Genomic DNA, 20,000 nt, shown 5'->3' on the forward strand with positions numbered 1-20,000 from the left:
ATATATATATATATATATATATATATACACACAGTATATACGCACATTTTGCAATTAGCAAAAATAAATTATGAAACATTTCCAAGACTTAATATGGGAAAAAGGAAGTGTGTTGATAAAATAAGTTAATTTGAATACAAATCAACCATTGGTATGTACAGTAAAAGTGCCTGTAGCTGAACAAACACCCTTCTTGTCACGTATCCGGTCCATGAACTTCCGTCTGCTAGCCATCAGAGGTCACCCTTTCCATTTCATTGACTCTTGCACTACACTCTGTTGCATATCACCCCGAACTACATATCCCATCATCCACTGCACTGATGACACACACAGTTGATTGCACACAGCACTGATTGCAGCTGTAATCAATCACACATCCCCTATTTAACACTCACTCTGATCCCTTCCCACGGCCGAGTGTTGTTTAGCGTATATCTCTCCCCTAGCGATAGCTACACTACGGAGCCTGTTTAGTTTGTCATAGCCTCACCTTAGTCTTGCCTTGTCTGTGTTCTCGTATCTTGATCTTCGCCTGTGTCTCTCGGATTCCTCCTCTCGTCTTGCCCTGTTTTGATACTGGTTGCCCCTGCCTGGACCTTGCCTTGTTCCTGGACTTATCCCTCGAGTCTCGCCCCTTTGATTCTGTTTGCCGATCGTTGACCTCCGCTAGCCTTAGGTTTCTTTGTGTGTCTTGCCCGCCATATACCTGTCTGCCATTATCTGACCCATGCCTGTTCTATGACCACGTCTCTGTCTTCTGTTAATAAATAGCTTGCACATGGATCCGCACGTCTCAAGTCTTGTCAGCCCTGTAACACTTCTATTGTTTCATAACAGCTGTGTTTCATTATCTGACTGTGTGTCAGCTCGCTCACCTCTTCATCCTTCCAGCTTGACTCCGTCAGGTGCGCTGAAAACCCGTATAACAGAGCCCTGGGAATCACAATATCAAATCAGATCACAGTACAAAAAATGAAGCTGCTCCACTAAACTGTCATGGAGAAGATATCAGAACACAACCTTCTCAGACCCACTTTTTCAGAAGCACTGGCCAGATTGGTTCCTGAAGCATTGAATGCGATGGCAGCCACATGACTGGCGTGAGCCGAGATCCCGGTCACCATGATGAAAGTGGAGAGCTTAAAGTTGCAATAAGCTTCGCTTTCCATTAAAGCAAGTTTCAGTGGGGTTCTTACCAGATTCAAAGCATCATACAGAGTAATTTCTCCAGCAGTGAAGCTCCCTGGATGTGCCAGATATGAGCTGGAACGATTGACAGAAAGTGCACAGAGACCTGTGTGAAAGGAGAGGATTTACAGATCATTCTGGCCCAGATATAGCCACATTTTCATCAACTGAAGCAATAAAAACAGTGATGACTCTGACATTTACGGAGTCATCTGTAAATTACACCAATAACGCAACTATATATTAAAGAGCCGTTACAGCGTGTACCTTTGGGGTTTGGTGGCGTGTTGAGAAGAGACTTGAGAAGTTTTATGTCCTTGATGTTGTGGATGTACAGAGCCTCCTCCAGACAAACTACAAGCATCTGAAGAGAGGGAATACAAAACATTGGAATAAGCCTCAAAACTAAACATTTAGTGATTTTAAAAGAAGACCCTTTTGCTGACCAGGGCTGCATTTATTTGGACAAAACTAAAACTAAAAAAGTCAAAATGGTGAAATATTATTTCAATTTGAAATAACTGTTTTCTATGTGAATATCTGTTAAAATGTAATGTATTTCTGTGATGCGCAGCTGTATTTCCAGCATCATTACTCCAGTCTTCAGTGTCACATGATCTTCAGAAATCATTCTAATATGTTGATTTGCTGCTCAAGAAACATTTCTCATTATTATCAGTGTTGAAAACAGTTGTGCTGCACAATATTTTTGTGGAAACTGTGATACATTTTAATTTTGAGGATTCTTTGATGAATAGAAAGTTCAACACAACAGCATTTACTTGGAATAGAAATCTTTTGTAACATTATAAATGTCTTTACCGTCACTTTTGATCAATTTAATGAGCATTACAAAAATTGTATAATCTGAATGCTAGTAAATGTGTACCTGTCGGTTGAGTTTGACAGCGAGGATGTTGTTGGAGTAGCTGTAGTTACAGATCTCCGTCCCTTTCTTGAAATAGTAGATGTTCCTTCTGAAGGGTGTCGATCTGCTCACAACACACCATCAGACTGCTGGAGAAGAGCTGCTCCACTATATAGACATCAGGGCTTTCCACTAATCACACACACACACACACACACACACACTCACACTCTCTCACACTCACACACACGCTGTAAAATCTCAGTTCAACATGATCTTTATTCTTATTTGAAGGGTTTTGATGACATACTTGTTAAAATAAAAGACGTTATAAAAGAGTTACGGAAAATACACAGAAAATAAGTGAACGTTTGTCCAAGCATCTATTTTTCCCTTATAATTTCCATCAAAACTAGCTAATTATTCAACAAGAGCAATAGGCAGAGTTACTCAACAGTGTGCAACACAATTCGGATACCACATGCCAACTTACGCTGCTTGACTTTTTCGTAAAAAACGAGTGAAGAGTTTTTCGCCGCTTTGAACTCATCGCGAGCCCTATGAATGTTGGATACAGCGCGAGACCGCGGATGCGAGCTAGGGCGTGTCATGACGTGACAGAGTAACTGATTGCCATGGAAACGTGAACGTCATGTATAGACTATCTTCTCTTTTAATTTTAAATCATTCTGCATTTATATACATCGCTCCATTAAAACCTCAACATGTCGTAAACACAACTCTCCAATAAAAAAGTGCGGGGGACGAATTTACTTTTTATAAAAAGTGGGGGGGACATGTCCCCCGCGTCCCCCGCGTAATCTACGCCCCTGCCATAACGTGATAAATACCAGGTACGCACACACAACTGTTTATATAGTAGCTATTATTCAAACGGGCCACATGTTTGACATGTAGACGTTCTTCTACGATCTGAAAGCCGCCGCTAGGTGTCTCTGTATTTCCAGTCTGTTTGTGGGCACTGGGCAGTCTAATGAGGAGGGAGGCGAGAGGATAAGACGCTGATACATTCTCTAGAGTGAAAGGAAAGAATCTCTCTCTCTCTCTCTCTCTCTCTCTCTCTCCACCGCTAGAACCCTGAGCGCAAACACAAAGAGGAAGAGAAAGACTATATTTTTTACCCATTTCTATCCCATCACTAAGTGGACATACAACCCCGGGCTTCATAACTAGACGCGCCTGCAGTTATCTGGTGCTTATTTGAACGTTTTCATCGCTGCTCCATTCATCAACCTGCGGAGAGCATCGATCCGTTCCTCCGGCGAGTCATGGCGAGAGATCCCGAGCGGAGCAGCTGCCTTCTGCGCGATCTCCGGCAGCGAGCCGGTAACGAGCTGTGCGCGGACTGCGGCGCTGCAGGTAAGAGCTTCTCACCTGGACAGCAGAGGCTCGAAGCGCCGCACCTGCTGTGAAAGGCCCAGAGCACAGTGGGCTACACATGCTATGAAAAAAATGATATTTTTAATCATTATAATTTTTAAAAGTATAGTTAAATATAATATGTATTTTCCCCATTAATAACATTGATTTTAATATTATTTATTTTATTTTTAGTAAATAATATTTATTTTTATTTATATTTGTGGTACATTATTAAAATAAAAACGTTTTATATAATGTAGTAAGTTATAATAAACATAATATAAATATTTCGTTTAATTTATATTTGTTATTATTTTATTAACATAAAATTATATGTATATATTAAGTTATAATATATAATAAATTGTGTTATATTTTTATACAAATCATTTAATATGATTTATGAAATATTTAGTTTAAATTTTTATTTGTTATTTATTATTGCATTTTAATTAAGTATATTGTAATGTCATTATATATTAGTAGAATAAAAATGAGTTAGTTAAGTTATAATATATAATAAATAAAGCATTATATTTAATATTTTAATATGATTTGTGAAATGTTTATGTTTAATTTCTATTTGTTATTTATTACATTTTTTATTAAGTATTTTGTAATGGCATTATATTATATTTAAAAAAATTAAATAATATAAATGTGACCGTAAGTTAAGTTATATTAATATATAGCAGAACTTATAAATAATATAATAATAATTAGCATTATTGATATTTAAATTCTCTGAAATATATTGTATAAAATATTTGTTATTTATTTATTGCTACAATTTCAATTATGTAATGTCATTATATTACATTGTATTGTTATATTATTTGAATAAAATTATATATAAAATATATATGCATTTACATTTATGCATTTATCTTTAATTATATTATTAATTGCTCTGTATGTTTTATATAACGCGTGTAATGCCAAATAAATGTTGTTTATTGCACACTTTCTTTAGCGGTGACCACATGTTTGTGTCTTCACATCGGGGACTTCTACAGTGTCATTAAAGTGATTCAGCATTGTGTATGAAGCTACAGTCACATGTCAACATTGTGCCTCGCAGGGAAACAACATGGAGCTTTGATTGTCACTGAGCTCTTGTTTCGGGAGAAGACATGTGTGTTTCTCATGATGTGATGATGATAATATGGTGGATTTAACCCATGCACACATGGGTGACACACAGCACTCACATTTGTAATGCGAGGTGTTAAACATGAGTTTGTGGTAGATTTGAGGGGTGTTGTCAGAGGGACGTGTGTGTGTGTGTGAGTCACAGAGAGTGAGTGACTCAGCTGTATTCTCAGGTCTTATACCTGCACAGCTCTTTTTTTGAGTGTGTGTTTACTGATTTTAGGCAAGAAATGCGAATTTGTTCAGATGCAGTGTCATACTGTACCTATTTCTCTGCATTGCAGCATTTCAGTACAGTATAATGCACACAAACGCACGCGCTTACATACACACTGTCCTATTAAGACGCTAATAATATGGTGACTCTCACAAGAGAGTTCTGGGATTTTTGCCCAGCGTTGGACGTCGGCCCATTCTGACCGTATTACGACTGCAGGCGCTTTACAGGCCAGAGGAAAACACAGCGTATAGGCCAGACAGAGCGATGAATGCGGTTTGAATGGCACATGCTAGATGCTTCAGATGATTCAGGGTCAACAGGGTTAAAGTGACATCCTCAACACTTCTGTTTTCCTCACTTTTGATGTATATGTGTCAGTGTTGAATGATGGAGGACAGAGTAAGATCCAAGTGAGATGCGAACATGAGTGTTATTTTACTATCATTGACATAATATTATAGATTTTGTTAAAGGGACTTCATTTGATACAGGAACTATTCGAGCCGTTCATGCCAGACTGGGGAGAGAGGTGTTGTAATAATGTAAAATATGTGACAAATAATGTGTTTTTCGAACAACCTGAGAGCCTGTTCTAGTACACCCCCAAAACAAAATCAACACTTTGTAAAAGAGCATAATAGGACCCCTTTAATATTTTGAAGTAAATTTTAGTTTTGGATTTTTGGTCATTTTCATGTTTTTGTCAGATTTATGTTATTTTTGAAAAAATATGTCTATATTGTTTTTATTCATTTTTATGCTTTATTTAGTTTTAGTTGTTTTACTATTTCAACTTTTTAAAAATGTTTTATTTCAGTTCATGTTTATTTTATTTGAAGTAATGAATTTCTTTTATGGTTTTAGATTTAGTTAATGACAATAACCCTGGCATTGGTTCCTACAATACTAATAACCAGTCAAAACAACAGTCGATGCAAATCACTAAAATAGCGAATATTCAAAGTGCTTCTTGTTAAAGTTTTAGTAATTTTTTTGTCTTATTTTGTTGTCATTTTTATTAGTTTTTGTGTAAAGTTTTTGTTAATTTATTTTACATATTAGTTTTTGCTCTTTGTTTCAGTTTTTAATTACACTTATATACTTAGTTTTATTTTATATAGATTTTAGTTTATTTAGTTTGAGTTATTTTAGTCTCCAACTTAAAATAAACAAAAATGAGAATTGTTTATATTAATACAAATTTAAAGTGATACTGTATATACTACAGCATATAGCAAATCTCAACTACTTAATTGTTTATATTGTCCAAAAATGTAAAATATATTATTGCATGGCTTTAATCTGCAAAATATGACTATAAGGCATGAAAATATTAAGACATTTTAAATTATAACATCAAGATTTTCTGTAAAGCTGCTTTGAAACAATGTGCGTTGTGAAAAACGCTATATAAATCCATTTGACTTGACTTCACTAAATATTTTATGGGAATCACTTATTATCCGTTGCATCATTTCACCTTGATTTAGTTTATTTATTTATTTTTTGCCTGTCAAATTCGGCTGAATTGAGTGTGATGGATGACATTTTCTCTTGCTCTCACACAGCACAAACACTTTTTGCCTGTATTCACAAACACACTCACACTCATACACTCACACACATACACACATATGTGTATATATATATATATATATATATATATATATATATACACACGACGGACATCAAATCTTTCAGAAATATGGCATACTCAGAAAAACTGAAGCCACTGAGGAACACATAGAGCACACCATGATCTATATTCAGAAAGCTGGCATGTTTTATGGTTTCACAGACGCTTCTCGTGGCGCATGCAGCAGCTCAGTCTCTGCTGAAGCACACTGTTGGTGCCTGTCACTTTGGCACTCGATGAGTAAAGGTCAGAGCGTTCAGTGCACTGCCATCACATGTCAAATCACCCAGACGCCGCTGACACTAAGACCCCGTTTACACTAGTACGCACATCTTTACACTTGTGATCTGATCACACAAGTGCAAACAGGGCGCCAAATGTTTTACATTAGTTTTACATTCTTTCTCGTTCAAACAATAACCTCACTGTTTTTTTGCACAATGAGTGTGTTAGACACACACTCGAATGACACAGCTTCTCATGGATTGCGTCACTTGAAGACGTCAAAAAACCTGGCTTTCTGTTTATGCCTGCTTTGCCTTCCATGCGAGTCTCAGGCTGTTCAACTCAAGGACTTCTCAGCGTTTAGCAACACTCGCACCTGAAGTGTGTCAAACTCACAGTTTCTCTGAGCTGTTGTCTGTGTGTATAGAGAGTGTGTGTGTGTGTGTGAGTTGTGGGTGACATTACACACTTTCCTGTCGCCCTCGTATTGTGAGTTCATTTGCGTTTAACGTTTTTTTTCTGAGACTAACAGGTTTATTGTTATAAATAACCTCTGTTGTGTGTATGTAAATTTTAAACCACTTAGACCTCAGCATCAACTGTGAAGGGAAGAGAAACACACAGACCGCCCTGTTTTTAACCAGTTGTTAAAGAGGTTTTGCCTCCACAAGAGGTCTGTCTATAGATACATATAAAAATAAATGGTATAGCAATAACTTTATTGTCTGTGTGCCAGTATGCATACTATCAGAAATAGTAAGCAAGAATAGAATTAGTGCAACCTAGTGCAAATTGCCAGAGGTGTACTATTTAAATATATTGCACATGAATTTTAAAGGAATTGCTAAAATAAAATTTCTGTCGTCATTTACTCACTGTTCCAAACATGTATGACGACTTCTGTAGAACAGAAAAGAGGAAATGTTAAATGTCAAAACTTCAAAAAAGTACCTTATGCAGGCAATTCATCAAAAGATGAAATGAACACTAGTGGCAGGAATACACCAACAACATTTATTGCTTTTCACACAAATAAGGACAAGTTTTTCGCACAGTTCCTTGCACAATACTATGTTATGAGCTCAAAACAGTTTTACCATAGTGCATGATTTGTAAACTAACACATTTTGATGTTTGCATCTCATAACCAGCTCCTTATATTTGGCTTTTCTGATGTAGTAAACTTGCTCGGTAGCGCACCCGGTACAGCGCTCGGGTACGAATCCATCAAACACGGGTCACAATAAAACAGCTCAAAGACTTGTAGAAGCAAGATAACATGACATGGTTGCTTCAACAAATGTGTTTTTATCTCACATTTGCTTTTATTAACACTATTGGTTAGGTTTAGGGTTGGATTTAGTACATTATTTTCAAACGCAATACAGCATTAACCTTTTAGCGCATTGCATTTCCAAAATGTCATAATATATACACAGCAATCAATGTAATGTAACACTGCCAGATTCACATTCGTCAGTTTCGGGTAAAGCCGAACATGCTTTTAGCGCTACCCCCTTGGCATTTCACTTTGAAATAGTTGTGAAACGTGTGAAAAGCAATGTAATATAATTTTGCAGAAATGTCGCCACAGACATATTTTTGTATGTGCAAAAAATCATTTGCTGGTGACTCTTTTTCATGCAATTATTAATATTATCAATGCAATGTGATGCTTAAAATAATGAGTTAGTTTAGGTTTAAATGGATATTTTAAATGCAAATGAAATGCACAAATCTTAAAATATTTTCTGCAACACACTTGAAAGTATGAGCTTCAGTCCCTTCACCAGCCAATTCATACTTCTTCTAAGTATGCAAATTGGGGATGCGCGTCAAATATTTCTAAATCTTCTTTCTTCTTTCTTCCTCAGAGCCGGATTGGGTGTCTGTGACGCTGGGTGTGTTCGTGTGTCAGGGATGCTCGCTCATCCACAGAAGCATCGAAAGCCTCAGGCAGGTGAAGTCTGTGCTGCAGGACACATTTGAAGATAAAGAAATCGAGGTGAGTCACAGACGATCCACAGGCAGGTTTGTTTTTTTGGCTGAAGGCTGTTTCCGGCTCCAGGGCTGGATGTACTGCAGAAACCGGCCTTTTCTGATCTCCTGAATACCATCCAAATCTGCAGTAATCTCAAGAGCCACAGAGATTGATTGGCTCTTTGCCTGTTTAAAAGATTGAGGATGCAAACCATTAGGGCTCAACATAAGCTTGGGAATCCAAAGAGAGCTGATGTTTGTGATAATCTGAACAGAGCCATCAAGTAAATGGAGCATTAAATTAAAAAGTGCCTATGAACCTTTTTCACAGACTGTGATTACACGTTTTAAGTAGTTAAGTTTTTTATATTTTCATTTTTAAACTATCGTTTGTACATTTAGCTTTAGTGTGTATTATATTACCTTTGCATCAAATTACAAAAAACGAGTTAAAGCTAATGCGAGTGTGCGAGCATCTATGGAAGTGAAGGTAAATTTGGCACCGTTTTCTCTTCTGACCGCCGTTATCAGTCTCTTTATATTTTATATTTAAATACTATTGCGGAGTTTTGATCATGAAGTTTGAGCAAATGGGAACACAAAAAAATTATTTGATGTATTCTCCCATACACCACTATAGAAGTTTATCTAACTGTGACGACTTCCGCTGCTGAGATTAAAGGAATCGTTCACCCAAAAATGAACATTTGCTTAAAATGTGCTCACCCGGAGTTTTGATCATGAAGTTTGAGCAAATGGGAACACAAAAAAATGATTTGATGTATTCTCCCATACACCACTATAGAAGTTTATCTAACTGTGACGACTTCCGCTGCTGAGATTAAAGGAATCGTTCACCCAAAAATGAACATTTGCTTAAAATGTGCTCACCCTCAGGTCATCTAACATGTAGATGAGTTTGTTTCTTCGTCAGATTTGGAGAAATGTAGCATTGCATCAGTGTCTCAGCAATGGATGCTCTGCAGTGAATGGGTGCCGTCAGAATGAGAGTCCAAACAGCTGATAAAAACATCACAATAATCCACAAGTAATCCACTCCAGTCCAACAGTTAATGTCTTGAGAAGCCAAAAGCTGTTTGTTTGTAAGAAACAAATCCATCATTAAGACATTTTTAACTAAAATACTAGTCCATAATCCATAATAAGGCTTCCTCCAGTGAAAAAGCGGTCTGAATCAGGAGAGAAATCTGCACAGATCAAGCACCGTTTAAACAGCTCTGAACAAATATGTGGCTGGACTACTTGTGGATTATTGTGATGTTTTTATCAGCTGTTTGTACTCTCATTCTGACGGCACCCATTCACTGCAGAGCATCCATTGCTGAGCAAGTGATGCAATGCTACATTTCTCCAAATCTGATGAAGAAACAAACTCATCTACATCTTGGATGGCCTGAGCGTGAGCACATTTTCAGCAAATGTTCATTTTTGGGTCAACTATTCTTTTAATAAATGCGGTAGATGTATCGCTCACAGTTCTAATGTTAACAGATATTGTAAAGTGATAGCTATTTGTTTAATATTGTGCCTATAAATCATGCATTGCATTCTATTCCTGTAGTTGATCACGTCTATGGGGAATGAAGCAGCAAAGGCCAAGTACGAACAGCAAGTTCCTCCGTTTTATCACCGTCCCTCCCACACAGACTGCAGGTAGGACTCAAACACCTTAATACTGTACAGCATCGTTTCCAAGAAAACACACTGATTGCTCTTGCCATGCCAGGCTTGTTTCTTCCTGTTCCCTGTTGAGTGCACTTACAGTCTTGTAGCTTTAAGGCGCTGATGGTGTTTGCTTTCTTGTGGTCATTCCGTCATCATCTGCAGCAGCAGCAGCAGCAGCATTGTGGGGGTTTTTGAACCGTCACACACAGACAGTCAGAGGGACTGCTTTCTCACATGGCTCGAGAATGTGGTCCAGTGATGCTGACGTTTACTTCCTTCCTGTTTGTAGGTTGCATTTCATGATGAGTGGCACTTTGGCCAAAAAATTCTATTCGCATGTGTTCACACATGCAATGTAGACATCTTTTTTATGAAAAACTAAATAAAGGCCATATTTAAATGCTAAATATGTTTGTTTTAACCATTTTTAAACTAATAATATATATATATATATATATAATAAAAGATAATAATTTAAAGGATGTTACTTGGGATCACTTTCTACACTGTAAAAAAATGATTTTTCAATGTTGTAAACATACTCAAATAATATTTGTTTGATTTACAAGAAAATATTATTTCAGTCTTTCACATTTTATTTAATGTATCGCTTGGCATTTCTTTATAATTAATGGTAAAATGTAATAGAAATTTCTGAGTGAATTGTTTCTTGGTAAACCTTACACCATTTTTTCAGTGCATGAAACCTGTTTCTGCCTCAGAATAAAAAAGGTCTTTGTGAGAAAAAACAAAAAACAAACAAAAAAATCACGTTATGAAATAGAGTGACATTGTGACAATTTCAAGCAATATAGTCACAACTGGGTGAAATAAACGTAAAGTTATGACGTGGCAGTTGTGAAACATACATAAGACACAACTGAAAGAAGCAAAGTCACAATTACCTTCTTATTTGTTTTACTCTCTCTGAGGCTGGTCAAATGATTGTGTGATCTTTCGCAATTTTGGAAAAATGTCATTTTACAGAAGTACAATGGGTGGTTAGTGTTGATTTACACCAACAAAAGACCAACAAAGACTGCATTTTCTCTTTCACTGTGCATGCAGTTTTAAAGGGAATAATTCAGCCAAAAATAACAATGTGCTGAAAACGTCCTCAACCTCAGGCCATCCAAGATGTAGATGAGTTTGTTTCTTCATCACATTTGGAGAAATGTAGCATTGCATCACTTGCTCACCAATGAATGGGTGCCGTCAGAATGAGAGTCCAAACAGCTGATAAAAACATCACAATAATCCACAAGTAATCCACAGCACTCCAGTCCATCAGTTACCATTTTGTGAAGCTAAAATCTGCATGTTTGTAAGAAACATCTGCATGTTTTGGTTTGTAAACGGAGTTTGATCAGATCTCTCTCCTGATTCAGACCAAACCACTTTTTCTCTCGAGGAAGCCTTATTGTGGATTATGAACTCATATTTTAGTTAAAAATGTCTTGATGGATTTGTTTCTTACAAACACGCAGCTTTTGGCTTCATAAGACATTATCCAAAGGACTGGAGTGGTGTGGATTATTGTGATGTTTTTATCAGCTGTTTGGACTCTCACTCTGACGGCACCCATTCACTGCAGAGGATCCATTGCTGAACAAGTGATGCAATGCTACATTTCTCCAAATCTGATGAAGAAACAAACTCATCTACATGTTGGATGGCCTGAGGGTCCATTAATGTAATACTGACACATGAATTGTTGTATTTTTCTTGGGCAGGATTTTGAGGGAGCAGTGGATCAGAGCCAAGTATGAGAGACAGGAGTTTATACACATCGAGAAACAAGAGCCTTATTCAGCAGGTGAGAGCTGCACATGCAAACACACGGCGGTTTCTTTGTTGTGCATTGTGATTCCTCGTGCAATTATTAGCTTTTGTTTTTGTGGGTTCATGGCATTGTGAGGTCAGTCTCATTCTCTCATTTCAGCCACATCTCTAGATGTTTATTTGTTCCTGACTATGCACACTTGACCTTGTGAGTTTTGTCTCAGAGGTCCATACTGCGTCTAACTGGGAAAGTCAGTTTCATTACCACTCAGAATATCCAGTTTCATGGCTTACAGTCTTATTTATTGGGAAGCGAGGTCTCATTGGCTGACAATGATCTCATCTTTGATACACACTAGCACACATGCACGCACAAACATACATGCATCTGTGTTCTGTGTTGCATTGCATGAATTTCATTGTACTGCATGAGATTTGCTGATGTGTTTAGACATTCACGCTGAAGTCATTTGTGTGTGTAATGGTTTTTTGTGGTGGGTGTACAGTAAATAGCATTAGTCACACAGTGTGGCCATTTGCAATCTAATAGCATGCTGGATCCCGACAGAACTGAATGCTGGAGTATATTGTCTGGAGGCTACGGCGTGGGCATTGGTATTTTTGCAAGACTGAATTCAGTGCCGGCTTGAGACATTCTGTTTCCACCTTCCCACTCTTCCCCGCTTCATCTCTTCTTCTACCATCTCAAGTATTAAATAGTATTGAAGTAGTTTGTTTACCAATCAAAAGTTTGAGGCCAATGGGTTTTTTTCATGTTTTTGAAAGAAGACTCATTTGCTCACCAAGGCTGCATTTATTTGATCAAAATACAGTAAATATTGTGAAAAAGTATTATGATTTAAAATAGCTATTTTCCATGTGAATATATAGTAAAGTGTAATTTATTCCTGTGATCAAAGCTGAATTTTCAGCATCATTACTGCAGTCTTCAGTGTCACACGATCCTTCAGAAATCATTCTAATATGCTGATTTGCTGCTCAAGAAACATTTCTAATTATTATCAATGTTGAAAACTGTTGTGCTGCCAAATATATGTGTGGAAACGGTGATACATTTTATTTTTCAGGATTCTTTGATGAATAGAAAATTGAAAAGAACAGAATTGATTTGAAATAGACATTTTTGTAACATTATAAATGCCTTTAACTGTCACTTTTGATCAATTGAGTGCATCTTGATTAATAAAGGTAATGATTTCTTCACAAAAAAAGAAAAAAACTGACCCCCAAACTATATACAGTACATGAGTGGCACTTTGGCCAAAAAATTCTATTCGCATGTGTTCACACATGCAATGTAGACATCTTTTTTATGAAAAACAAAATAAAGGCCATATTTAAATGCTAAATATGTTCGTTTTAACCATTTTTAAACTAATAATATATATATATATATATATATATATAATAAAAGATAATAATTTAAAGGATGTTACTTGGGATCACTTTCTACACTGTAAAAAAATGATTTTTCAATGTTGTAAACATACTCAAATAATATTTGTTTGATTTACAAGAAAATATTATTTCAGTCTTTCACATTTTATTTAATGTATCGCTTGGCATTTCTTTATAATTAATGGTAAAATGTAATAGAAATTTCTGAGTGAATTGTTTCTTGGTAAACCTTACACCATTTTTTCAGTGCATGAAACCTGTTTCTGCCTCAGAATAAAAAAGGTCTTTGTGAGAAAAAACAAAAAACAAACAAAAAAATCACGTTATGAAATAGAGTGACATTGTGACAATTTCAAGCAATATAGTCACAACTGGGTGAAATAAACGTAAAGTTATGACGTGGCAGTTGTGAAACATACATAAGACACAACTGAAAGAAGCAAAGTCACAATTACCTTCTTATTTGTTTTACTCTCTCTGAGGCTGGTCAAATGATTGTGTGATCTTTCGCAATTTTGGAAAAATGTCATTTTACAGAAGTACAATGGGTGGTTAGTGTTGATTTACACCAACAAAAGACCAACAAAGACTGCATTTTCTCTTTCACTGTGCATGCAGTTTTAAAGGGAATAATTCAGCCAAAAATAACAATGTGCTGAAAACGTCCTCAACCTCAGGCCATCCAAGATGTAGATGAGTTTGTTTCTTCATCACATTTGGAGAAATGTAGCATTGCATCACTTGCTCACCAATGAATGGGTGCCGTCAGAATGAGAGTCCAAACAGCTGATAAAAACATCACAATAATCCACAAGTAATCCACAGCACTCCAGTCCATCAGTTAATGTCTTGAGAAGCCAAAAGCTGTGTGTTTGTAAGAAACATCTGCATGTTTTGGTTTGTAAACGGAGTTTGATCAGATCTCTCTCCTGATTCAGACCAAACCACTTTTTCTCTCGAGGAAGCCTTATTGTGGATTATGAACTCATATTTTAGTTAAAAATGTCTTGATGGATTTGTTTCTTACAAACACGCAGCTTTTGGCTTCATAAGACATTATCCAAAGGACTGGAGTGGTGTGGATTATTGTGATGTTTTTATCAGCTGTTTGGACTCTCACTCTGACGGCACCCATTCACTGCAGAGGATCCATTGCTGACCAAGTGATGCAATGCTACATTTCTCCAAATCTGATGAAGAAACAAACTCATCTACATGTTGGATGGCCTGAGGGTCCATTAATGTAATACTGACACATGAATTGTTGTATTTTTCTTGGGCAGGATTTTGAGGGAGCAGTGGATCAGAGCCAAGTATGAGAGACAGGAGTTTATACACATCGAGAAACAAGAGCCTTATTCAGCAGGTGAGAGCTGCACATGCAAACACACGGCGGTTTCTTTGTTGTGCATTGTGATTCCTCGTGCAATTATTAGCTTTTGTTTTTGTGGGTTCATGGCATTGTGAGGTCAGTCTCATTCTCTCATTTCAGCCACATCTCTAGATGTTTATTTGTTCCTGACTATGCACACTTGACCTTGTGAGTTTTGTCTCAGAGGTCCATACTGCGCCTAACTGGGAAAGTCAGTTTCATTACCACTCAGAATATCCAGTTTCATGGCTTACAGTCTTATTTATTGGGAAGCGAGGTCTCATTGGCTGACAATGATCTCATCTTTGATACACACTAGCACACATGCACGCACAAACATACATGCATCTGTGTTCTGTGTTGCATTGCATGAATTTCATTGTACTGCATGAGATTTGCTGATGTGTTTAGACATTCACGCTGAAGTCATTTGTGTGTGTAATGGTTTTTTGTGGTGGGTGTACAGTAAATAGCATTAGTCACACAGTGTGGCCATTTGCAATCTAATAGCATGCTGGATCCCGACAGAACTGAATGCTGGAGTATATTGTCTGGAGGCTACGGCGTGGGCATTGGTATTTTTGCAAGACTGAATTCAGTGCCGGCTTGAGACATTCTGTTTCCACCTTCCCACTCTTCCCCGCTTCATCTCTTCTTCTACCATCTCAAGTATTAAATAGTATTGAAGTAGTTTGTTTACCAATCAAAAGTTTGAGGCCAATGGGTTTTTTTCATGTTTTTGAAAGAAGACTCATTTGCTCACCAAGGCTGCATTTATTTGATCAAAATACAGTAAAAATTGTGAAAAAGTATTATGATTTAAAATAGCTATTTTCCATGTGAATATATAGTAAAGTGTAATTTATTCCTGTGATACAAAGCTGAATTTTCAGCATCATTACTCCAGTCTTCAGTGTCACACGATCCTTCAGAAATCATTCTAATATGCTGATTTGCTGCTCAAGAAACATTTCTAATTATTATCAATGTTGAAAACTGTTGTGCTGCCAAATATATGTGGAGAAATGTAGCATTGCATCACTTGCTCACCAATGAATGGGTGCCGTCAGAATGAGAGTCCAAACAGCTGATAAAAACATCACAATAATCCACAAGTAATCCACAGCACTCCAGTCCATCAGTTAATGTCTTGAGAAGCCAAAAGCTGTGTGTTTGTAAGAAACATCTGCATGTTTTGGTTTGTAAACGGAGTTTGATCAGATCTCTCTCCTGATTCAGACCAAACCACTTTTTCTCTCGAGGAAGCCTTATTGTGGATTATGAACTCATATTTTAGTTAAAAATGTCTTGATGGATTTGTTTCTTACAAACACGCAGCTTTTGGCTTCATAAGACATTATCCAAAGGACTGGAGTGGTGTGGATTATTGTGATGTTTTTATCAGCTGTTTGGACTCTCACTCTGACGGCACCCATTCACTGCAGAGGATCCATTGCTGACCAAGTGATGCAATGCTACATTTCTCCAAATCTGATGAAGAAACAAACTCATCTACATGTTGGATGGCCTGAGGGTCCATTAATGTAATACTGACACATGAATTGTTGTATTTTTCTTGGGCAGGATTTTGAGGGAGCAGTGGATCAGAGCCAAGTATGAGAGACAGGAGTTTATACACATCGAGAAACAAGAGCCTTATTCAGCAGGTGAGAGCTGCACATGCAAACACACGGCGGTTTCTTTGTTGTGCATTGTGATTCCTCGTGCAATTATTAGCTTTTGTTTTTGTGGGTTCATGGCATTGTGAGGTCAGTCTCATTCTCTCATTTCAGCCACATCTCTAGATGTTTATTTGTTCCTGACTATGCACACTTGACCTTGTGAGTTTTGTCTCAGAGGTCCATACTGCGCCTAACTGGGAAAGTCAGTTTCATTACCACTCAGAATATCCAGTTTCATGGCTTACAGTCTTATTTATTGGGAAGCGAGGTCTCATTGGCTGACAATGATCTCATCTTTGATACACACTAGCACACATGCACGCACAAACATACATGCATCTGTGTTCTGTGTTGCATTGCATGAATTTCATTGTACTGCATGAGATTTGCTGATGTGTTTAGACATTCACGCTGAAGTCATTTGTGTGTGTAATGGTTTTTTGTGGTGGGTGTACAGTAAATAGCATTAGTCACACAGTGTGGCCATTTGCAATCTAATAGCATGCTGGATCCCGACAGAACTGAATGCTGGAGTATATTGTCTGGAGGCTACGGCGTGGGCATTGGTATTTTTGCAAGACTGAATTCAGTGCCGGCTTGAGACATTCTGTTTCCACCTTCCCACTCTTCCCCGCTTCATCTCTTCTTCTACCATCTCAAGTATTAAATAGTATTGAAGTAGTTTGTTTACCAATCAAAAGTTTGAGGCCAATGGGTTTTTTTCATGTTTTTGAAAGAAGACTCATTTGCTCACCAAGGCTGCATTTATTTGATCAAAATACAGTAAAAATTGTGAAAAAGTATTATGATTTAAAATAGCTATTTTCCATGTGAATATATAGTAAAGTGTAATTTATTCCTGTGATACAAAGCTGAATTTTCAGCATCATTACTCCAGTCTTCAGTGTCACACGATCCTTCAGAAATCATTATAATATGCTGATTTGCTGCTCAAGAAACATTTCTGATTATTATCAATGTTGAAAACTGTTGTGCTGCCAAATATATGTGTGGAAACGGTGATACATTTTATTTTTCAGGATTCTTTGATGAATAGAAAATTGAAAAGAACAGAATTGATTTGAAATAGACATTTTTGTAACATTATAAATGCCTTTAACTGTCACTTTTGATCAATTGAGTGCATCTTGATTAATAAAGGTAATGATTTCTTCACAAAAAAAGAAAAAAACTGACCCCCAAACTATATACAGTACATACGTAATTATATATAGATTTTTGTTACTATATATATAATAAAATGAAATAATATAATTAAACTAGCTGTATTTTATTTTATATTGTTACTAACTAAAATAGTAAAGTTTTGTACTATATTGTTTTGTACATGTTATTATATTATAGTCATTATTATTATTTTAATTCAAAGTATTTATCAAATTATAAACGTATGTCTTGCATACAAATGTTTTTGCAAATTCTGGACTGTTATCATGGAGAGGCAGAATCCAGACGTCTCCAACAGAAGAAGTGCTTTATAAAGAATCAAAGGCCTCTCTCATAATCTCCATATCTCTCATCTCTCGTCTCTCTCTCACACACATGCTCTTCTCTTCTCTCTCGCTGTCCTTCCCCTCGTCTCCTGCAGTTTCCTGTTTGAATCAATGACGAGACGTTTCGTCACGTGTTCAATAGTGTTATTGATGGGTCATGTGGAGAGGCACGATTATCGATTGATGAGCTCATGCAGAGTGAATGATTCATGAGCACTAGTGTACCAAAAAAAGAGAAAGCAGAGAGACAGATAGAGACCAGTTTCTTATTAGTGCACACTAAGGTAAGCATTGCTAATGCTATTGCTTAGGGACTTTAAAACCCAACCGCAAGCATTAAAGGATTAGTTCACATCCAGAATAAAAATTTCCTGATCATTTACTCACCCCCATATCACCCAAGATATTCAGGTTTTTTTGAGGAGAACATGCAGGATTTTTCCCCATAAAGTGGGTCGAAGGTCCAAATTGCAGTTTCAATGCAGCTTCGAAGGGCGCTATACACGATCCCAGCTGAGAAATAAGGGTCTTATCCTGCAAAACAATCGCTCATTTTCTAAAATAAATAAACATTTATATACTTTTAACCACAAATGCTTGTCTTGCACTATAGCTCTGCGATGCACGTCCAAGACTTCGCGTTACATAGTCATGTTGGAACGGTCACACATGACGTAAATGGAAGTACCGACCCAGTAATGAATGTGCAAAGAAAGTCAAATGCCCTTTAAGGACGATATCAAAGTTTGAGGAGAAATTCAGATGGAGTTCGGTACTACTTCTGCCTAAAGCGAAGTCGTGGACAAGCATCGCAGAGCTAGTGCAAGATGAGCATTTGTGGTTAAAAAGTACTTAATTTTATTATTTTTTAAAGAAAATGTCGAGTCGTTTTGCTAGATAAGACCCTTACTCCTCGGCTGGGGAGCTCCTTTGAAGCTGCATTGAAGCTGCAATTTGGACCTTCAACCCGCTGATCCCCATTGAAGTCCACTATATGGAGAAAAATCCTGGAATGTTTTCCTCAAAACTTAATTTCTTTGCGACTGAAGAAAGAAAGACATGAACATCTTGGATGACATGGGGGTGAGTAAATTATCAGCAAATTATTATTATTCTGGAAGTGAACTAATCCTTTAAACCTCTGTCTCCTTCTAGAAAGCGTTTGATTGGACAGAAATCTCTAGTGCTGGATGAGTCATCAGTCATTTTTATTGTTTTGAAAGGCTTTTAAAAGCTCAGTTTATCAATGTTTTAGGAGATCATTACAATATGTGACCCTGCAGCACAAAAGCAGTGTTAAGTCGCTGGGGGATATTTGTAGCAATAACCAACAATACATTGTATGGGTCAAAATTATAGATTTTTCTTTTATGCCGAAAATCATTAGGATATTAAGTAAAGATCATGTTCCTTGAAGATATTTTGTAAATTTCCTACCGTAAATATATCAAAACTTAATGTTTGATTAGTAATATGCATTGCTAAGAACTTAATTTGAACAACTTTAAAGATGATTTTCTCAGTATTTAGATTTTTTAGCACCCTCAGATTCCAGATTTTCAAATAGTTGTATCTCAGCCGAATATTGTCCTATGCTAACAAACAATCAGATGATGTATAAATCTCACAGCTAACAGACGTGGCCTTACAAGCAACAAAACTCTTTAGCTGTCTTTAGTGTTTATTTCTTTATCTTTTGCCGTTTTGATGTTGCTCATGTATAGTAAGCTACAACTTCCTTTTTTACTAAAATATTTGAAGGATGTAGATATTCATAGACACTACAAAAGTTTGTAGGTGGAAAACCCTCCTCCTCATGCTTTCTTTTTCACTCTCTCTCTCTCGGTCTCGCTCTTTTTTAGGGTACAGAGAGGGCTTTCTGTGGAAACG

General features: G+C 36.9%; 1 protein-coding gene across 1 annotated transcript in view; it reads left to right on the forward strand.

Annotated features, from left to right (window-relative positions):
• Positions 1 to 3,073: 3,073 nt before the first annotated feature.
• The window catches only part of LOC107595639 (arf-GAP with dual PH domain-containing protein 1), a 27,004-nt gene continuing 10,077 nt past the window's right edge, over positions 3,074 to 20,000 (forward strand). Inside the window, exons 1-5 of the mRNA XM_016286118.1 lie at positions 3,074 to 3,439; positions 8,550 to 8,680; positions 10,238 to 10,329; positions 12,075 to 12,157; positions 19,973 to 20,000. The exon at positions 19,973 to 20,000 is cut by the window's right edge and continues 85 nt beyond it. Coding sequence (XP_016141604.1) covers positions 3,349 to 3,439; positions 8,550 to 8,680; positions 10,238 to 10,329; positions 12,075 to 12,157; positions 19,973 to 20,000 — 425 coding nt within the window. The 5' untranslated portion in view covers positions 3,074 to 3,348. The remainder of the gene's footprint in view (positions 3,440 to 8,549; positions 8,681 to 10,237; positions 10,330 to 12,074; positions 12,158 to 19,972) is intronic.

The sequence above is a fragment of the Sinocyclocheilus grahami genome, unplaced genomic scaffold (assembly GCF_001515645.1).
Source record: "Sinocyclocheilus grahami isolate Dianchi unplaced genomic scaffold, SAMN03320097.WGS_v1.1 scaffold206.1, whole genome shotgun sequence".
In the NCBI taxonomy this organism is placed as follows: domain Eukaryota; kingdom Metazoa; phylum Chordata; class Actinopteri; order Cypriniformes; family Cyprinidae; genus Sinocyclocheilus; species Sinocyclocheilus grahami.